Source organism: Notamacropus eugenii, chromosome 1 (assembly GCF_028372415.1).
Source record: "Notamacropus eugenii isolate mMacEug1 chromosome 1, mMacEug1.pri_v2, whole genome shotgun sequence".
Classification (NCBI taxonomy): domain Eukaryota; kingdom Metazoa; phylum Chordata; class Mammalia; order Diprotodontia; family Macropodidae; genus Notamacropus; species Notamacropus eugenii.
Genome location: NC_092872.1, coordinates 736054559 through 736073251, shown reverse-complemented (window position 1 = coordinate 736073251; position 18693 = coordinate 736054559). Strand labels below are relative to the sequence as shown.

The 18693-nt window shown below is 44.3% G+C and overlaps 1 protein-coding gene across 2 annotated transcripts in view; it reads right to left on the bottom strand.

Moving 5' to 3' along the window:
* SIGLEC1 (sialic acid binding Ig like lectin 1) overlaps window positions 1-15594 on the bottom strand; it is a 41164-nt gene extending 25570 nt beyond the window's left edge. For both annotated transcript variants that reach the window (XM_072637053.1, XM_072637054.1), the window contains exons 1-7: window positions 15457-15594; window positions 8460-8528; window positions 7467-7832; window positions 5803-6099; window positions 2968-3234; window positions 1600-1854; window positions 365-664 (exon numbers count right to left, since the gene is read on the bottom strand). In XM_072637053.1, the coding sequence (XP_072493154.1) occupies window positions 365-664; window positions 1600-1854; window positions 2968-3234; window positions 5803-6099; window positions 7467-7832; window positions 8460-8508 (1534 nt within the window). In that variant the 5' untranslated portion in view covers window positions 8509-8528; window positions 15457-15594. The remainder of the gene's footprint in view (window positions 1-364; window positions 665-1599; window positions 1855-2967; window positions 3235-5802; window positions 6100-7466; window positions 7833-8459; window positions 8529-15456) is intronic.
* Between the last annotated feature and the right edge of the window lie 3099 nt (window positions 15595-18693).

Sequence of the window (18693 nt, the reverse complement as noted above, 5' to 3'; positions counted from 1 at the left end):
TCCTGAGGCCCAGAACCCACTTCAGGCTACCTTGACCTTAACTCTACACTGCCTGCTCCAAGAATTCTTCTGGGATTTCTCCTCTCCCCATCTTTTTTTTTTTTTTAATTTAAATGAACCTTCCTTTTTCTCAGGGCACATTTTTTCAGGTCTAGACAGAGGCTCCCTGAGAGCAGGACCAGCCCTTAATGCTTAATCCAATTCTCTACCTCATAGGGTTTACTCAATATATACAAGAAGAGCTACCTCTAGGAAGGTCCTTGAGATTCTTGGAAGACAGTCCAGAGTGAATGCCCCCAGCAGCATCCCTGAGCCCCTCCCCATGACTGCCCCACCACTGCCTCAGCTTCTATGTCACCCTTACTGTTGGCCTTGAGGTCATGGTTGGAGGTGGCCTTTCCAAGGGCATTGATGGCCTCACACTGGTAGTCCCCACCATCATCAGCCTCCAGTCCTTGAATAGTCAAGCGCAGGGAGTTGTAGCCACTAGAGACACTGAAGCGTTGACTGGGTGTGTCCTGGGAATTTGAGGAGGCCAGTAGCTGGCCAGCATGCCGAAGGCTCAGGTTGGCCTGGGGCTTGCTGTCCACGGAGCAATGGATGATGGCTCTCTGGCCCCTCTGGGTTTCCAGGAAGGAGGTGAGCACGGGGACCCTTGGTGGATCTGCACAGATCAGAGATGAAAGTTGAGAGAGAATACCTAGCCAGATCCAGGGACCCAAAAGAAGAACCAGTATGACGGGAAGAATGGTGGCTAGTGTCCCATCACATCTCCTCCAGGAAGCTTTACAGGATTTCTCCAAGGAGAGTTACTGGCTTCCCAACCCCTAACCTTTCTTGGAGTCCCATGGCTGCTGCCTCCTATCGGGTCCCCAGGATGCCTGTACATTTATGAAGGCTTATGATGGCCATTTAAAAAGAACATCATATTGGAGAGAACACACACACACAATGTGGGTGATTTAATAGCTTAAAGCTGCACCAAGACTTTTGGGATACCCTCTATATCTTCATATTTATTCAGAGAACACTTTGTTTTCCCACAGAAGCTCTGTGAGGTAGGAAATTGAAGTACTATTACCCCCTTTCATTGATGGAAAGTGAGACTGAGAAGATAGGTGTCTTTCTCAAGGCTCTACCACTGTGGAGTCACAGAGTCACAGAATTTCACCATTGGAAGTGAGCATAGGAACTGTGTTATGATGGGATAGAATGGGGAAGAGGAGGGTGGTCCTAGATGGAGAAACTGTTTGGAAAGTGCAAAAGACCCAGGAATCGGGCTGAGTGGAGCTATTGGTCTATGGTCATCAACTGGAGGAAGAAAGAGCTTACAGAGAGCAAACCCCTCTCATTTAACAGATGAGGAACTGATCCCCAGAGAGAAGTGACTTCCCCAAGGTCACACAGCCACTCTGCAGAAGAGACAGGGTGGGACCTGATTTTCTTGACACCAAGCCCAGGGCTATCTCCAGAACATGGAGCTGCTGCTCCTGGGGCTGTTGCCACGAAGATGGAATAGGTCACATCACACCCCTCAGCTGCCAAAGGGCCCCCCCACCCTTCCAGCCCCAACCCCTGCCAAGGATGAGGGTGACTCACAGGTGACCACTAAGTTAACAGGTGGGGAGGCCTTGATGCCTTTGGAATTCTGCACCTGGCAGAAGTAGAAGCCGGCATTTGTGCTGCTGACTTGGGTGTAGGTAAGAGTCTGGACAGCCAATTCCTCAATCCACACATTATTCTTGAACCAGCTGTAGGAGACATTCTGCTGCTCCTCCCCAGGCAAGGTGCAGGTGAGAGCCACCGCCTGCCCTTCCTGGACGATGCCAGGTGGGTGCACTTGGATCAGTGGATCTAAGGGACAGGCAGGTACAGGATGAGGGAGGGAAGGGGCCAGGAAGGATCTTGGAGGTCAAGAACTCCCCAGGGGCAAGGCCCAGTCTCTCCCATAAACCCAGGGGTTCTGCGAGGGCATGCCCTGTGTCTCTCAGCCCCAGCTGCTGCTTCCCTACCCTTAATTAGCACCTCTGACAGACCCTGTTCTATGCTCCACCAGGGCTGAACCTCTTGGCCTGACCTCCAAGGATATTCAATTGCCCCAAGTCTCTAGGGTTAGGTGGGAATCAACCCAATCAAGTTCATGCCAGGGCACATTCTCCAAGAGCTTCAATTTCAATGGAATTCAATAATAATTTTGTGGTTGTTCAGTCATTTTTTCAATCATTTCTTTGTCTTTGTTAAGGGATTTACCAAGAGTCACAAAGCTAGTGAGTGTCTGAGGCCAGATTAGAACTTATAAAGATGAGTCTTCCTGACTCCGGGCCCAGCACTCTGTGCACTATGGTACCACCCAGTAGGCCCAATAACTACTTATTACTATTTATTTACTATGCCAACTACCCTCCCAAGTGTTGGGAATCCTAAGAGGCAAAAGAAACTGTCCTTGTCTTCAAGAAGTCTCCCTAGTAAGTGGCAAAATCAGAATATGAACCCAGGTCTAACCTGAGTTCACTCTGCCCTTCTTAGTCAGTCCTAAGCTCACTACATTTCACCCTGTGACCCAGTGCTCTGCACTCAATAAGTAAAGAATCAAAGTTTATTAAATTGAATTAAAATCTAACTGTAACCCCACCACATAGTCTGACCCCCTTGATCAAAACCTCATCCATGAACCTCTCCCGCCTCACCAGGTACTAGCACCAGTTGATGTTCCAGACTTGCTGGAGTTCTCTCTACTAGCCTAAGAACCAGCCCTTAGCTCATTAGCAAGACTGAGGTGCCAGAAAGGGACTGAGATCCCTGAATGTTTGCTTACTCCTGCCCAGAAGAAGGGGGCTAACTACACCCACTTCCTAGGTCAGCCCAAGGTGACTTATCCTCTGCACCTTCTCCTAGCAGAGAAAGATTTTCTAGAATCCCAGGGAGCCACACTTCCTACTATCAAAAGCACTGGTTGAAGGAACTCACCAAAGATGGGGACAGTGATGGGGGCAGCAGCCCTGGTGCCCACCGCATTCTCCACCTCACAGGAGTAGCGCCCCTGGTCCTCCCGTGTGGCTTTGCTCACCTGCAGCACTTCTTGATTGGCATCATGGAGTGTGCCATCTTTAAACCACCTGAAGGTAGTGGGCTTAGGGTGGCTGCCATTGATGTGACAGGTGAGGGTGAAGGAATCCCCCAGGTGGATATTCTGCTTGGAGGGCCTTAAAGAGACCTCCACTCCTCTGGGGGCATCTAGAAAGAAAAGACAATGAGTAAGGAGCAGCATCCATCAGATGGTGAGGTCCTATGGAACTGAGAGCTGAAGCCACTCCATTGTCACTCCTTCTTTTCATTAATCCATGCCCCTCTTCTTCATGCAAAGTCAATTCTTTCAGAAAACTCTCCCGATTAACTCAGATTTTTGCTTTTCTCTGGGCCCCCTCAGTACTCCCTTTTAATTACTAAGATTCTGGGTTACTGAGTCCTAAAAACTACTATCATACTCCTCTTGCTCAACTGATCCATGGTGGGCTCCCAGAGCAAGCCCCCTGAGGGGAAAGTTAACCCATGCTGCCCCACATCTGCACTACAAAGTCCTTGCTTACAGCAATCCAGCAGGTGTGGAAAAATTGGGGGAGGGAGAGGTAACTGCTTATTAGAGCCCTCCCCCCAACCCTACAAGTATCCAGACCAACAACACCATTGAAGCACCTTCCCTCCTCTCCTCTATCCATCTTATCCCCTGTTAGTGCTCTTAAATAGACCCAGCTGCCAACCCACTCCCTTCCAGAAGCTTTCCCAGATGATCCCTGCCCATACAGAACTCTCACTCTTCTGGACTCCTGCAGAACTCAAGATGCCTAATTCTAAACACTCCTGTTTTGGTCTCTACTTCATGGATGAATCTGCCACCTTCTGGTGAAGAAGTCACTCAAGGTCTGTTTAGAAATACTATGTAGGATTTCAATTCAAATTCATGAAAAGAGTTATTTTTGTTGTTCTGTCACGTCTGACTCTTCATGACCCCATTTTGGGGGTTTTCTTGGGAAAGATACTGGAGTAAGGTACTGCTATTTCCTTTTCCAGCTCATTTTACAGACAAGGAAACTGAGGCAAATGGAGTTAAGTGACTTGCCCAGAGTCACACAGTTAGTAAGTTCTGAGGCTAGGTTTGAACTCATGATGAAGAGGAGTCTTTCTGATTCCAAGTCCAGTGCTATTCATTGTGTCACAAAAGTCCCTCTAAAATAGAGCATTCTGCATCCAGAATAAAGTAAAATTAGTCTGTTAAATGATTTTTAGTATCATAAGGATAATATTATGGGGGAAGAGAAGGGAAAGTAAAAAGTATGCAGCATTATAGCAATGTCACTATCCACAATGTTACACGTAACACATATTTTTGGACTCTGTGTATGGAACCATTGGGTTGACTTTTTTTTCCTCTCTCTAAAAATATTGTTTGTCATACGGGATAACTCTCTGGAAGGGGAAAGATGGTGACTGTGGTTATGGAAGAATCAGAAAATATCAAGTTAAACATTATAAAAATCATGTTCTAACTGTTCTCTGATTGGAAAAGGCTCTTTGTGAGATTTTTAGGAGGGCGGGTTTTAGGGAGGGGTGGATTATGTTGTTTTGTTACTGTGTGTTTTTCCATTTCTATTGAGCCTTGAGAAAAAAGCGACAGCAAGGGTAGAGCAGGGCACCTAGAAAAGCAGAGTGACCTTCAAAGATGCGAACAAGGAGTCCGATGAATAAGCAGGGCAACAGGGGACATCTCTGAGGACAGCCTTCAGATAGCTCAGTATGCCAGCAAAGGGTTCGAATGGATTCCAAGGACATGGGCAGGAAAGCATGATTAGGTTAGGCAATGATCGGCAACACTGAAGGGTCAGTGAGAAAGGTACCAAAATGTACCTAAGTGTTTCATGGTTCTTTAAATCCTTCTTCAAATTGTATGTCACTGATTTAAATGTAATAATAAGTCATTCTAGTAAATGTTATGCTAGGCTGGTGTTTTAAAGCTGCCCTTCTAATCTCCTAGTGAAAAGATGACTGAGTACAAAATTGTGCACAATTCCCTTTCAATCCATTTTCTTTCTCTAAGCTATTCAAACACAAGGCAGGGGCCCACACACCACAATCCACCGCCCCCACCCCTGAACTGGCAGCTCCCAAATTGTAGACAAAATGCCTCGGAGGAAAAAACCGTGGCAGGAACTGAGACAGCAAACCTAGAGATCCACAAATAGACTGTGGCCCCCCCTGAGAGTAGAGAACCTGGCCTTCTCCCCCTTCTGTTTAAAAAAAAAAGTCATTGATTTATGAGTTTATTGGTTTCTTTTTATAATTAAGTTTAAATTACTTATCTCCACTTGACTCACTTCACCTTTATCCACAGAATTTACCCCCTTTTGTTAGGTAATAGTTCATTACACTTAGTTAATTTCATTTTTTTGTTAACTAATGTTGCTTTTTTTAGTCAAATTCAGCAGCAATACAAAAAGCTTTTTTTTACCCTGTTTTTTAAGCTAGGTATGATTGCTTCTTTGTCTTCCACCAAGAAAGATTTTCTCTTTCCACCCTAGGAAGGCATAAACCATCAACCTGGAAAGACCTAGCTGCGTTTGGATTGCTAGGTTACATAAGTGTAACAGATGAAAGAATCTTTTTCCAGTAAGAAGACGGTAATCCCAGAGATATTTATCTAGGGAGACATAGGAATATACGTATAAGGTCTAACGGACCCCAAAGCGGAGTCCCCAGGACACTGAAAGAACCTGGAGGCTGACAGGTTGCGCATCAGACATCACTCACACTGCACCTGAAGCTGGATCTGCCCCTGGCTCTGCTTCCCCGAAGCAGAGAACTGGCAAGTCAGCGTCCGGCCATGGTCACGCCAGGATAAGGCAATGCTGAGGCTTTGTTGGTAGATGATTCTGGTGGGCTCCAGTACCTGAAGTTGTTCAATGCTGGAGTGAACAGGATCCTGACCATGCCAGGAGAGGGGGGTCCCATCTTCAGGACACACGTAGGGGGTGGAACAGCTGAAGATGACTTGGGTGTCTTCCTGGAGATGAGCAGGGGAGGCAATGGTAGGGGTCCCGGGTTCCTCTAGGGTGGAAATGGAACATGTAGGGATGGGCTCACCCCTGGCCCCCTCTCCCATTCTCTGAAAAATAATCCCCACTCAGGAGGTACAAAAGACAGGGTAGGTGTCTTAGGAGGAAAAATATACAGAAGCCTCTTCCCCATGCCTGTGGCTCCTGAATAGCTCTAGACTTTTTTATGAAACCTCACACATCTCTCTCCCACATCTGAACTGAATTCTGACCTACCAAAAGGAAGGAGAAGATGGGAGGATGGAAATGAAGATAAGAATAAGAATGGCGTGGGTCTAAGAGATGAATCATGGGGATGGAATTTTTGATTGGACATGAGCTGTCCTGTTTTAGGAAGGATGTTGACAAACTGCAACCTGTCCAGAGAAGGGTGGTGAGCAGGGTGAAGGGACTGGAGAGGGCATTGTATCAGGAGCCATTGAAGGAACTGAGAATATATATATTCGAGAAGATTTAAGGGAAACATGACAATCATGTGGAACTAGAGGTGCTCTGCTGGACCCCAAAGGACAGAACTCGGAGCAGTGGGGATGTGCTTCAGAAAGGCAGATTTAATCTAGATACAAGGAAGAGCTAGCTTACAATGAGAGTCACCTAAAAGTGGAATGGTCGGAAGAGGATGAGGAGGAAGAGGAAGAGAATGAGGAAGAGGAGGTTGTAGAGGAGAAAAAAGTGGTGAAGGAGGAGGAGGAGAAGAAGGAGGAGGAGGAAGAAGAGAAGGAGAAGGAGGAGAAGAAGAAAAAGAAGGAGGAGGAGGATTTTGTGAGTGTGACAGTAGGAGTAGAGGTGAAGGAACAGGGAAAGAACGAGTACAAAAGAATGTGTGGAGTTTGAGAATCAATGAAAGCAAATATTTCCTAAAACTTTGAGTTATCCAAATGTGTAATGGAATGTCCTGATAACTAATGAGTTCTTGATCTCAGTCATGTCCAACTCTTCATGAACCCCTGGATCATAGCACATCAATACTGTGCATGGGGTTTTCTTGGCAAAGATACTGGAGTGGTTTGCCATTTCCTTCTCCAGTGGATTAAGGCCAACAGAGGTTGTGACTTGTCCAGGGTCACACAACTAGTGAGTGTCTGAAGCAGGATTTGAACTCAGATCTTCCTGACTCGGGGGCCCAGTGCTCTATCCACTGAGCTGCCTCCTATCAGTAATGATCTTTAAACAGTGGCTGCCTGGGGTGGTGGAGAAGGGGTGGTCAGGAATGGGCTGGATCAGATGATCCCTGAAGTTCCTTCTAAATCTGAAATTCTTGTGGTTCCATGAGGGGAAAAAGATAAGGGGATTGGAGAGGAGGGTGGAGAATAGGAAGGAGGAAGTGATAGAGGATGGCCCCACCCTCCCCAGTCTCACCAGTAACCTGGATTGCAGTACTCTTCTTGGCAGACCAGCTATCCACCCCAACGATCTCAAATCGAAAGGTATAGTCCCCATTGTCTTCAGGACTGAGCTTCCGTAAGAGGAGATTGCAGGTCTTCTGCTGAAGGTCCCCCAGAAACACAGCCCGGCCTTGGTACCTCTTCTCCACCTGTTCTAGCTCTTGGGAATGGCTAACCACCATCTTTTTGTCAGCATTTGAGTAGTCCCTGTACCAGATGCCTTTGATGCCTTTGTCTGTTTTCACATCACTAGGGAAGCTAAAGGTGCAGGGGATGACCAGACAGGAGCCTTTGACACCCTGAACATTTTCAGGGCTGATCACCTTCCAGGACCCCAGGACTGAGGGGATAAAGGAGGGAAAAGATAAAAGGGGGAAGGGGGAAGGGGGAGAAGTCACTGACTTCCTGAATATCCTTAGGGCGATTGCCTCCCAGGAACCCAGTCCTGGTGGTAAAGACAAGCGGGAAGAGGGAGAATCAATCAGTTTGATCCTTTCTTCCCCAAGTGCATTTCAAGTTTGAATTCAAAGGCAGCAGACCCCACAGGCTAAGTCTTAAGGAAAGTGTCTGAGAGACACCACAGGTTGTCTTAAGAGGATGTCAGGGGATGCAGGACACCTTCCTCACTCCTTTACATCAGTCTGAGATATAAGTCTCTCTAATTCAAGAAACTGGGAGATACTTTTCCCCCAACGGGGAAATTCAGGGAAAAATAAATGTATAACTCATGGTAACCCTCTTCCTAGGCACATGCTTCTTAGACTTCCATCGGAATATAAGCTCCATGAAGACAAGGAATGTGTCTGTGCTATGAGGATCAAATGAGACCATAGAGTTGAAAGCACTTAGCAAAGTCTATGACCAAAATGGGTGTGTGTGGGAATTGCTGGATGGGGAGGTTTGGGCTTTCTCTAAAAGTGAGGAGGTCAGAAGACAGGGCAGTGCCCCCTCTCAGAGTTTGGCATACCTTGTTGGAAGGCAGACGCAAGGAGAAGCAGCCAACTCAAAAGCAACATGGCCAGGTCCAGCAGGGTTCCTGGGGGGACAGAGAAAAGGGTACTGTGAGGGAAGGCCATTCAGAAAGGGGATCCCTGCCTCTTGCCTTGAGGATGTGGTAGAGGAAAGTGATTTGTAAGCCTGAAAGCACTTTAGAAAGGTGGGTTGTTAATATGTAGGTCACCACCTCAAGCACCATCATCATCCATTGGCAGTCTGGGGTGGCAAGTGGACAGAAATTCTACTAAGACCTGGTAGACCCTGCCCCAGAGACAGGGACTGAATGAAGTCCCAGCAGTCGAGTTCCCAGAATGACTACTTTGCCCTGGGATTCCTCAGATCCCCATTTACCCTTCCTCAAGTCCTTCTTTGGTGCCATATTTCTTTCTCAAGGGTCCTTTTCTGGTCACTCACTTTCCTGGGTAGAAAGTACCTGGTGCAAGATGTTGTTCTAGTTCTTTTCAGTCTTGTCTAACTCCTCGTGACCCGCTTTGGGTCTTCCTGGCAAAAATATTGGAGTGGTTTGTCATTCCTTCTCCAGCTCATTTTAAAGATGAGGAAACTGAGTCAAATAGGTTGTGACTTGCCCAGGGTCACATAGCTAGTAAGTATCTCAGGCTGAATTTTAATTCAGGAAGATGAATCTTCCTGATCCCATCCCCACATTCTCTATCCGACCTGACACAAAGTAGATGCTTAATAAATCACACAATCTGTGGACTGAAAGGGTCCTTGGGGGTCACCTAATAATGCACCAAGGGAATCCCCACTATAACATGACTGATTGATTGCTTACCACAAATTTTGTTGTCAGATTTGTGAGCTGTCACCCTGGTAGGTAGAAAGAAAGGGGTCCTGAGGAGACAGAATATACGACAGAGGAAAGATAGTACCTATGCCAGGAACAAGTCCTGGAAGGTTGAGGCTAGGGTAGCTGGAGGGCCACACAGTGTTCTTGGACTCTAGCGCCCTTGAATAACTTCTCCGATCCACAGTCTCCACGTCTATGCAATGGAAAGAATAACCCCTTCCCTCACCACCTCCCAGAGGAGTCTGGGAGGTTCTAGTAAGACAATGGACACTCCGCATCTGCTCACTTAACACATACATCTTCTTTGGCTGTCCACTGCACCTGGAATGTTCTTGCTCCTCATCCCCTGCTTCCCTGACTTCCCAACTCAAATCCTGTCTTCTAAAGGAATCCTTTCCCAACCCCGCTCAATTAGTCAGTGTCCAGTTATTCTGTCCATGGCTTCTTTGTATATTCTTTGTATGGCTTCTTTGTTTGCTTATTGTCTCCAGAACTGTCTTTGACCTCTTTTTTGTATCCTCAGGCATTAGTACAGCACGGGGCATATAGGAAGCAATTAATCAATGTCTATTGACTGACTGACTAGACTGGATGGGAAGACCCTTCAGAAACTAAAGTAACAACCAAGCAGAAGAGCTGAGTTTCCTCTGGAACTGACAGTGGGAGGCAAGGTATGGGAAAAGGTGGAACCACAATATCATAGATGAAGAGTTTCCTGCCTCTCGTTTCATGGAGGATGCCCATGGAGGGGTTTACTCAGAATCACACGGAGAATAGATGTCAGAGGTGGGATTTCTGACTCCAGGTCCAGCACTCTGCCCATTATTCCATACTGACTACGTCATCTCATCTGAGCTTGACAGCTCCTCCCGTGAAATAATCAGCAAGGAGAATTCATGTACCATGGTTAATTCAATTCCTACCACATTTGATAGATGAGAAGCCTAAGGCTCAGAAAGGTTACCAGAGCCCAGACCACATAACATCCTAGGATGGAGCGGGAGGATGCTGAAAATCACATCAGGGAAGTAGAGGGAAGTAGAAAAAAGCAGAGGAAAGCAGGAACCAGGAGGACACGAGGCACATTGGACAGGCTTCACTGTTTTGCCCAGGATCTGGTACTAAGTGACAACCCAGCCAATGGGGAGGGAGGGTGAAAGTAAAGACAGAGCCCTGATATCCACTTCCCTGTTTCACGGGAAAAGAAAACCGAAATTATCCATTTCTTGTGGTTCCCCAAGAGGACTGTTCGTGGGGATAAGAAAGCAAAGAAGACTCGATGGGGAGGCCCCCAGGAGATGGTACGACTTTGGGTGTGGAATTAATATTGAGCTAAGAACTAATATTGAAACTTGAGTCTTCTTTATTGGCATTCAGCCATTTTTGATATCTAACTCTTTATGACTGCATTTGGGGTTTTCTAGGCAAAGATACCAGAGTGGTTTACCATTTCCTTCTCCAGCTTATTTTACAGATGAGGAAACTGACGCAAACACGTTATGTGACTTGCCCAGGGTCACACAGCTAGTAAGTGTCTGAGGATGGATTTGAACTCACATATTCCTGACTCCAAGATATCCACTGCCCCATCTAACTAGTTCATTATGTTTATTATGACTACAAAAAAAATATTTTATCATCCATCAGAGGCTGTTAGTGTAGCAGGTAAAGAGGAAGAGAGTGGGGCAAGGTCTCTCCCAGTCCAAGAAGAAGTTCCCCAAACAAAGGAGAGGCAAGGATCTTATTAACCCCAAGAATAATGGCTACTAATTACAGTCATCCAAACCTCAATCAGCCTCAGCAGTTTTCATCTTTAAAATGGGGCTGATAATAATAGTATGTCCTCACAGGCTTGTGGTGAGGCAAAAAAGAGGTAATAAATGCAAAATACTTCACAATCTTTCAAGAGTTCTCTTAGGGAAATGTTAGCTTCAGAGGGAAACCGAGTCAGACAGCAGGGTTTGTAAGGGTTGTCTTAAACTTAGTGAGACGATGAAAGGATATTATGCTGGACCTGAAGTCTGGAGAACTTGGATTCAAATCCCACCTCACCCTTAGAAACCATGTGAGCTCTAAGACCCAGATTCCTCATCTGTTAAGTGAAGGGGGTAGGCTTGAAATCTATGATCCTTTGATGATTTGCTCTGTTCAAAGAGTTACATTCAGAGGTGGGATTGAGCAACAGAGGGCTTGCCACAAGGCACCAAAATTTAGAAGATGTCAGCATTAAGAGGCATTCTCTTTCCTCATATCAGTCATCCCAGTCACTCATTCTCCTTCCCACTCAATCAGATTTGTACCAGTTACTTCGCACATTCTTTTCTTGAATCACAAAGTTAATTTGAGAGTGTTACCCTTACAGTGCCCTGGATACACAGTGCCAGTCTACAGGAAGATGGTGGCTCTCCTTTCTAAAATATATCTCCTAGTGCACCATCCCTGTCTGTTCTTTTCCACGTTCTCAGTATTCTCTGAGATCCAGATGCTCAAGGACCCAGGCTGAACTACCCCCATCCTCACTCATGGGTAAAATCAGGCCCTGTGCTCTGCCCTGGTTAGACCTTACCAGGAGGAGTTTGTTCAGTTTGGGGGAAATGCCATTTAAGAAGGACATTGATGAGCTGAAAAGTGTCCAGAGAAAGGTGACTGGGATGGTGAACGACCCAGAGTTCAGGCCATATATGGATCACCTGAAGGAAATGCATGCACACATGTCCTGGAGAGGGCCCATGATGCTGCCTTCAAATATCAGAAGGGCTGCCATATGCAGCAGCTGTCCTGGAGAGGTAAGGAGTCCCCCTTCTTCAAGGAGCAGAGCCTGAGTGACCATTTGTTAGACATGATATGGTGAGGATTTCTTCTGACTATAGGTTGGACTGAAGGGCTGCTGAGGCCCTTCTAACTTTCAAATGGAATTGAAGGCTTTGGCACCCAGATGTGGGAAACATACAAGTGCATGAGCCTTCAAGTCACATCTTATGGCATCTGTGGACTCATCTTCCTCCTCTACTTAAAGCCAAACATGAAAGTATTTTTCTCTGGCCACAAAGCTCCCTTATACTCACATTGTACCTCTTTGCACCCTATTCTGAGCCATCCTCCATCTATTCTCCCTTTCAGAAGGGGTCCCTAAGAGCCTAATGAGGGGAAGGGAAGTTCATAAGAGCCAGATAGATACACAGCAGAAAAAAGAACTGTATTTGGAGTCAGCTGTTCTGGATTAGAATCCTAACTCTCCCACCTGTGTGAGGGACCTGGGTGACCTTGGGTTATGAGAGGACATTGAACTAGAAGATGTCTATGGTCTCTTCTAATTCTAGATTTATGATGTGTGATTCTTATGTTCATTACTTAGCTTATTCATCCCTTTCCATATGACAACCCTATTTGATGGTTGCTGCCAGAATTGATATTTCCTCCCCCATAATGGAAAAACCAGCAAAGGCCCCAGAGAAGATCCAATGGTACATAGCTCCTCTCTCTCAGCATCGAGGTGGGAGGCCATTAGGATACAATATCAGACACTTTGTTAGACATGGTCCTCTAATCAAATGCTTTTCTTTGCTCCAAGGGGGAGTTTAAGGAAGAGGAAGGAAAGAGTGACCTAGAAACAAATTCTACAGATGAGGTGGCAAAGCCAAGGAGAGGGACAGTGATTTGAGCAAGGCCACAAGAGCAGGAGAGGATGGAGAAACAAATGTCAGCCAAGGGCAACAGAAGGAAGTGGTTGGTTTCATTTCTGTTCTCAAGGCTTCTTCGGAGTCCTGAGTTTTAGTTTTATCCCCTGAGCATCATCACAAGTTCCCTCGCAGGCTGAGACTACCCATGTAAAGTGAAGAGGGGAGAGGAACAAAGGGGACAATTAGTGGAAGGATCCAGGTGCCCAAATCCCTCTTTGGCCAAAAGGACCTAGAAAGACAATCAAGGCTGGAGGATCTCAGCTGGGAGGAGGCACATATGCTCTCAAAAGAGTAGACCATCTCATTTCAGGGAAGAAAGCAGTACATTTTTCTTTTTAATGTACGTATTTTCCATTCTGAACTCAACAAACACCAAACAAAATGAGTATTTCCATATACAAAGCAAAACAGAAAAAGAGGAATGTCCAGTTCAGGAGTGGGGAACGTGCTCTGTGATGTTTGGATTCAGTCAAAGGGCCACACTTGATGACCTAGAGGGCCTCAAGGCTGGAGGTTCCCCACTCCTGATTTAGCCCTTCAAAAACTTGGCCACAGCTAGCCCCTCTCCTCTCTGGCTTCTCTTCAAAGAGCTCCCCTTCTCTCCCAGGTCCTTTAACCACTCCTCATATAGCAGAAATGGGTTCCCCTCCTTTGGACATTCTTCAGTTTATCAACATCCTTCTGAAGTTTGTTCTGGGCAATCGGTTTTGAGGCTATGACCAGACTTGTATTTGGAGTCAGGAGGGATCTGCAATCAGGAGACACCTGGGTTTGATTCCCACCATGGGTAAAGCCTCAGTTTCCTCATCTTCAAAATGGACAAGATAATGGTATCTACCTCAGGATGTAAGAAGGGCAGCTAGGTAATGGTTACAGCATCAGGCCTGGAGTCAGGAGGACCTGAGTTCAAATTTAGCCTCTAGATACTTCCTTGTTGTGCGACCCTGGGCAAGTTATTTAACTCTGTTTGCTTTAGTTTCTCATCTGTCAAAAGAGAAGGAAATAGCAAACTAGTCCAGTATTTCTGCCAAGAAAACCCCATTTAGGGTAGTGAAGAGTCAGACGTGACTGAAATGAATGAACAACGTTCTATAATCAAGTGAAATAATCATGTAAAGCACTCTACGGACCTTATAGACGTGAGTTGTGAGATGCAGTACTGCCCAATGGATGGCGGGTTGGTCTTGGCATCAGGAAGACCCGAGGTCAGGTCTAGCTTCTACAGTGAGTCACTGAAACTCTCAAGGCCTCAGGGAATTCTCCAAGATAATGAATTTTAGGAAGGAGATAGGGGAAAAGTCCTTGACCTTTGATTTATAGCATATATAGTATATATAGTATAGAGAACTCTGTGCTCTATCCATTGCCTCCTAATCTGCTAGAGTCAGGATTCAGAATTGTTTTTCAAATTGTAATTAGATCAAGACATCGGTATGCAGATGGAGTCAGAGTCAGAGATCAGTATGTAGTTATGGTCAGATTTAGACTCTCGGATTTGGATGAGGATCAGGTTTAGACAATGAGATGAGGATTGAGAACAGGGTTAGGAAATGGAATGTGGGTGGATTGGAAAGCTTACAAAGTGGCATGGTGGAGAGAGTGCTGAGCCTGGACTCAAATCTATCCTCAGACCACAAGCAAGTCATTTAGCCTCTGTCCACCTCAGTTTCCCCATCTGCAAAATGGGAGGAGTTGCAATCTTACTCCTAACTCACAAGGTTGTTGCAAGAATTAAAAAAAGAGATATTTGTAAAGCACTTTGCAAACCCTAGAGTGCTATATAAAAGCTGGCTAATCAATTTTGAGCTAAAAAGTGCCTTAAGGATCATTGATCAAACTCCCGCATTTCACAGATGAAGAAACTGAGACCCAGAGTGGCTAAGTAACTTGGCCACAGTCACAGAACTAGGAAGTGTCTGAGGCAGGATTTGAAACCAGCTCTCGCTGACTCCTTGTCTACCAATCTATCTATTATACCATGTGGTCTCTATGTATTAGGATATGTCTTGGAACCAAAATAAAGGCCTGACTAGGTGCCACTCTGCTTTATAGATCACAGAATCAGACCTGGAAATCACCATGAAGTAGGTGGAGTTCAACTCCCCATTTTGCAGATGAGGAAACTGAGTCTGAGAGAGATGAATTGACTTGTCCAGGGTCACCCAGGTGGCAAGCATCATCATAGGTGAGCTATGAACACAGGTCTCATTCCAGAGCTAGAGATCTTTCTACCGTCATACTTCACCTTTGGGCCACTCCCTGATGAGCTACACAAGTGAAAAGGATTTCCCATAGCAAGGAACTCCCTCCATTCAGGAAAATCCTGGTTCAGACTGGTTCAGAGCAAAGATAGAAAGCCCATCCTCCCCCAAATTTTCTCAGCCCTCGTCCAGAGCAAAAAAAAAAAAAAATTCTTCCTTTTGTTTCTCCACTCATCACCCCCTGCTCACCTTTCCTCACCAAAGGGGAGAGATTACCTTGATCTTGACCTAGATGATGGCTGCAATCTCAGATCCAAAAGGAGGGGAAAGAGAAACACTGGGGTCCAGTCAGGAGCTCTGGGTTGCTTTGACTTCCCTGGAGCTCTGGTCCTCTTCAGTCTTAGGGAGAATATAAAGCCATTTGGGTTCTTCCTCTTTTCCCAAAACCTCAAGCACCCTCCACCCTCCCATTAGGAAGTAGTTTGTACAACTGCATAATGCCTGAGATAAGCGTGATTGGCTTTCAAATGTTTTACTAGGTAAAAGGATAAATTTACAGCATTCGTAAGAGCTTCACTGTATCAGTAGCCTTAAAACTTCTGCTGTTGTGACGATGAAAACTCTTGAGGTCTAGTAAAGATGATAGTTCTAAATGAAGCATTTTCAGTTTTATCCTAGAAGTCACTGGGAACTACAGAATTTCTTTCAGGTGCATTTAAATACCCACAAATGTCTTTCCATACAGATACCCAGATACACAAACTTTAGGTATGTCTTAGTGACAGTTTGGGATAAGTTTTAATAACTGTTTGGATATGTCTTAGTAATTATTTATAAGGTCTCAAGATGGATTGAGACTTAAAAATAGAACTTTTTTAAGTAAAAACAAATAAATAAGATTTTTAAAAATTAAAAAAATAGAACTGTTTTAAAATCATGACTTTTTTAAATGAAAAGATAAAGAAATGAATGCTACCCATCTCCTTTACAAAACAATTGAAACTACTATACGTAGAAGTACATACAATATATGTATGCACATTGAGAATGGAAATGCCTGTGGTCCCCAGAACGACCAAATATTACGGCAAGCCACATAATCAGTGAAGAAGAGTTCAAAGAGACTTCTAAAGCATTAACTTGACACTCAGGGAGGGAAAGAAGAAAGTTTCAGTGGAATACCATCATTCCCTAAAAGCAAAACATTTTTTATTATTTTACAAATAAAAACTAAAATTCTGGTAGTTAACCTGTCCAAAGAGAAAAGTGAACAATAAACAGAGAATTCAGTATTCTTTATTATTCACTCAAAAACTTCTGCTTTCCCTAAGCAAATAGCCAAAGTTGACTTCCCCTCCCGCCTTTAGTACATGTGGCTATATTTCCTACAAAATCATAGAATGAAATAGTAAAAAGCGATTAGACTCATCAGACACAATAGGTCTTTATAGTCACACAATCCTGAAGCACATAACTTTAGAAAAAGGTTTTTCTCAATTTATTGAAGCTATACATTAAAAGGACGGGATGTCCAAAATATTTAGGCATGTACAAAATGGTTAAAATAATACTAATAAATCTGTATCTTATTTTAGAAATTCTTCTTATATGGAAGATTTTTAAATTTATTTTTAAATGTTATTTCTATTTGATTTCTCTCTCTCTCAAAATATGAAGAGAAAGACCTTTTTTTTTTTACAAAGTCAGATCTTCTAAGTCCAAATCTGGCCTCAGACATTTGACACTTAACTAGCTATGTGACCCTGGACACGTCACTTAACCCTGATTGCCTCACAAAAAGTAAAAAGAGAAGTCAAGTCTTAATGGATTCTTTAACAGGCTGCAGTATTCCCACTGCAGTGTCCCCAGTAGGGAAGCATCAAAATGACTTTGGTACCTCCTGAACCAATGCAATGTCAGCTTTGCTTTGGAAAGCTTCACTAAGAAGCATTTTTCATTTTCTGGCCATATTCCAATTTAGAACAGGAAATGAATGAAATACTGATTACATATTAAAACATGAAATCTACTATCTACAGCTGATTGAGAGCACCCACTACATAAGTGTATTCCACTTTCTCAGGTTACTTCCCACAGTGCTCAGAGATTAAAACACAGCGTGCTGTGATCCCATCATTTTTTATAATGTAGAACAAAATACCATATACATACATACATATTGTGTATAAATATATGCACACACAAGCTTTGATAGCCGCCAGACCTCAGCTGTTTCTCAGCAATTCTGTTCCTAGCTCCAATCCTTGATGCTCACACTTCTCCATCATTAGCATTCAGGTTACCATGGCTTCTCTTTTGCTGTCTTGGAGAAAAAAGTAACAGTGAAGAAGAGGGGGAAAAAAAGACATAAAACGCAGATACCTTTTTATCCTGTCGCACTAATTCCTTGTCTTCAAGTCTTTTAAAACTTCAATTTCATCCGTTCTCTTTTTTTATTAAAGAAGTTAAGGGTATGTCCAGGGAAAACCTCAGAACTTGGAGCCACCTAGGCTACTCTGAATTGTTCTAGACCTAAGGAGGGATTTAACAAAGTGGAGAACAATGCAGTGTCCTCTTGAGCTACAATTATCCGCAGCTTTCCCTACCACCCTCCCTAAGCTTTAGCACTCCTGACGCTGTCCTATCTCTATATTCACCTTTGATTGCCGATCTTCACTTCTAAGAGTGTGCTGGTAAATGCTTAACAACAGGCTCTCCAGTAAATGCATAGAGGACATACATTTTAAAATTTACTGTCATTATTAATATTTCCTCTATCACCTCTTTAAGTCTAGACAATCAATCAAGCCCTCATCTGTAGCTTTTGTTAATTTCCAAAACAAAGTCAAATGCAAGTCATGTCATCCTTTCTCTGATGGCATGGTCTTCTCCGGCAACGAAGGACAAACACAGCAAAGTGTATATTTTCACTGAAAATTTCATCGTCTCTCAAGTCACTTTAGCTGGCTCCAGCATACTCCTGCTTGCTTCCGTGTAGTTTCCTTCTTAAAAATCTATATTTATCAGTGTATTTCCTTTGCAACAAAATTAGTCTCTTTAGAGATCTCCTCCCTTTCTCTCTTTATAGAAATTATTTCTCTTTGAGTCTTGAGAGCTTATCTTCATCACAATAAAAGTCAATATTTGTATGGTGCTCTAAGGACTTCAAAGCCCTTTTGCATGTCATCTCATTGTATCCTCACAACAAACCTGTGAAGTAGGTGCTATTATTAACCTCATTTTATAGATAAGGAAACTCAGAGATATTAAGTCACTTGCCCAATGTCGCAAATCTAATAAGTGACTGAGGCAAGATTTGAACTCAGATCTTTCTGACTGCAGGACCAACACTCTATGAACTGCCCACCTAGCTATCTGACTTCTTCTGTAAAAGGGTACCATGAGGTTCTGTCTATCCTTTCTTTGTAATTTGTTCTCCCAAAATCTAGGGTGCATGCCGGACTTTGGCTGGATTTCTCCTCTATCACAAATGCTGAGAAGGAATAGTTGTTT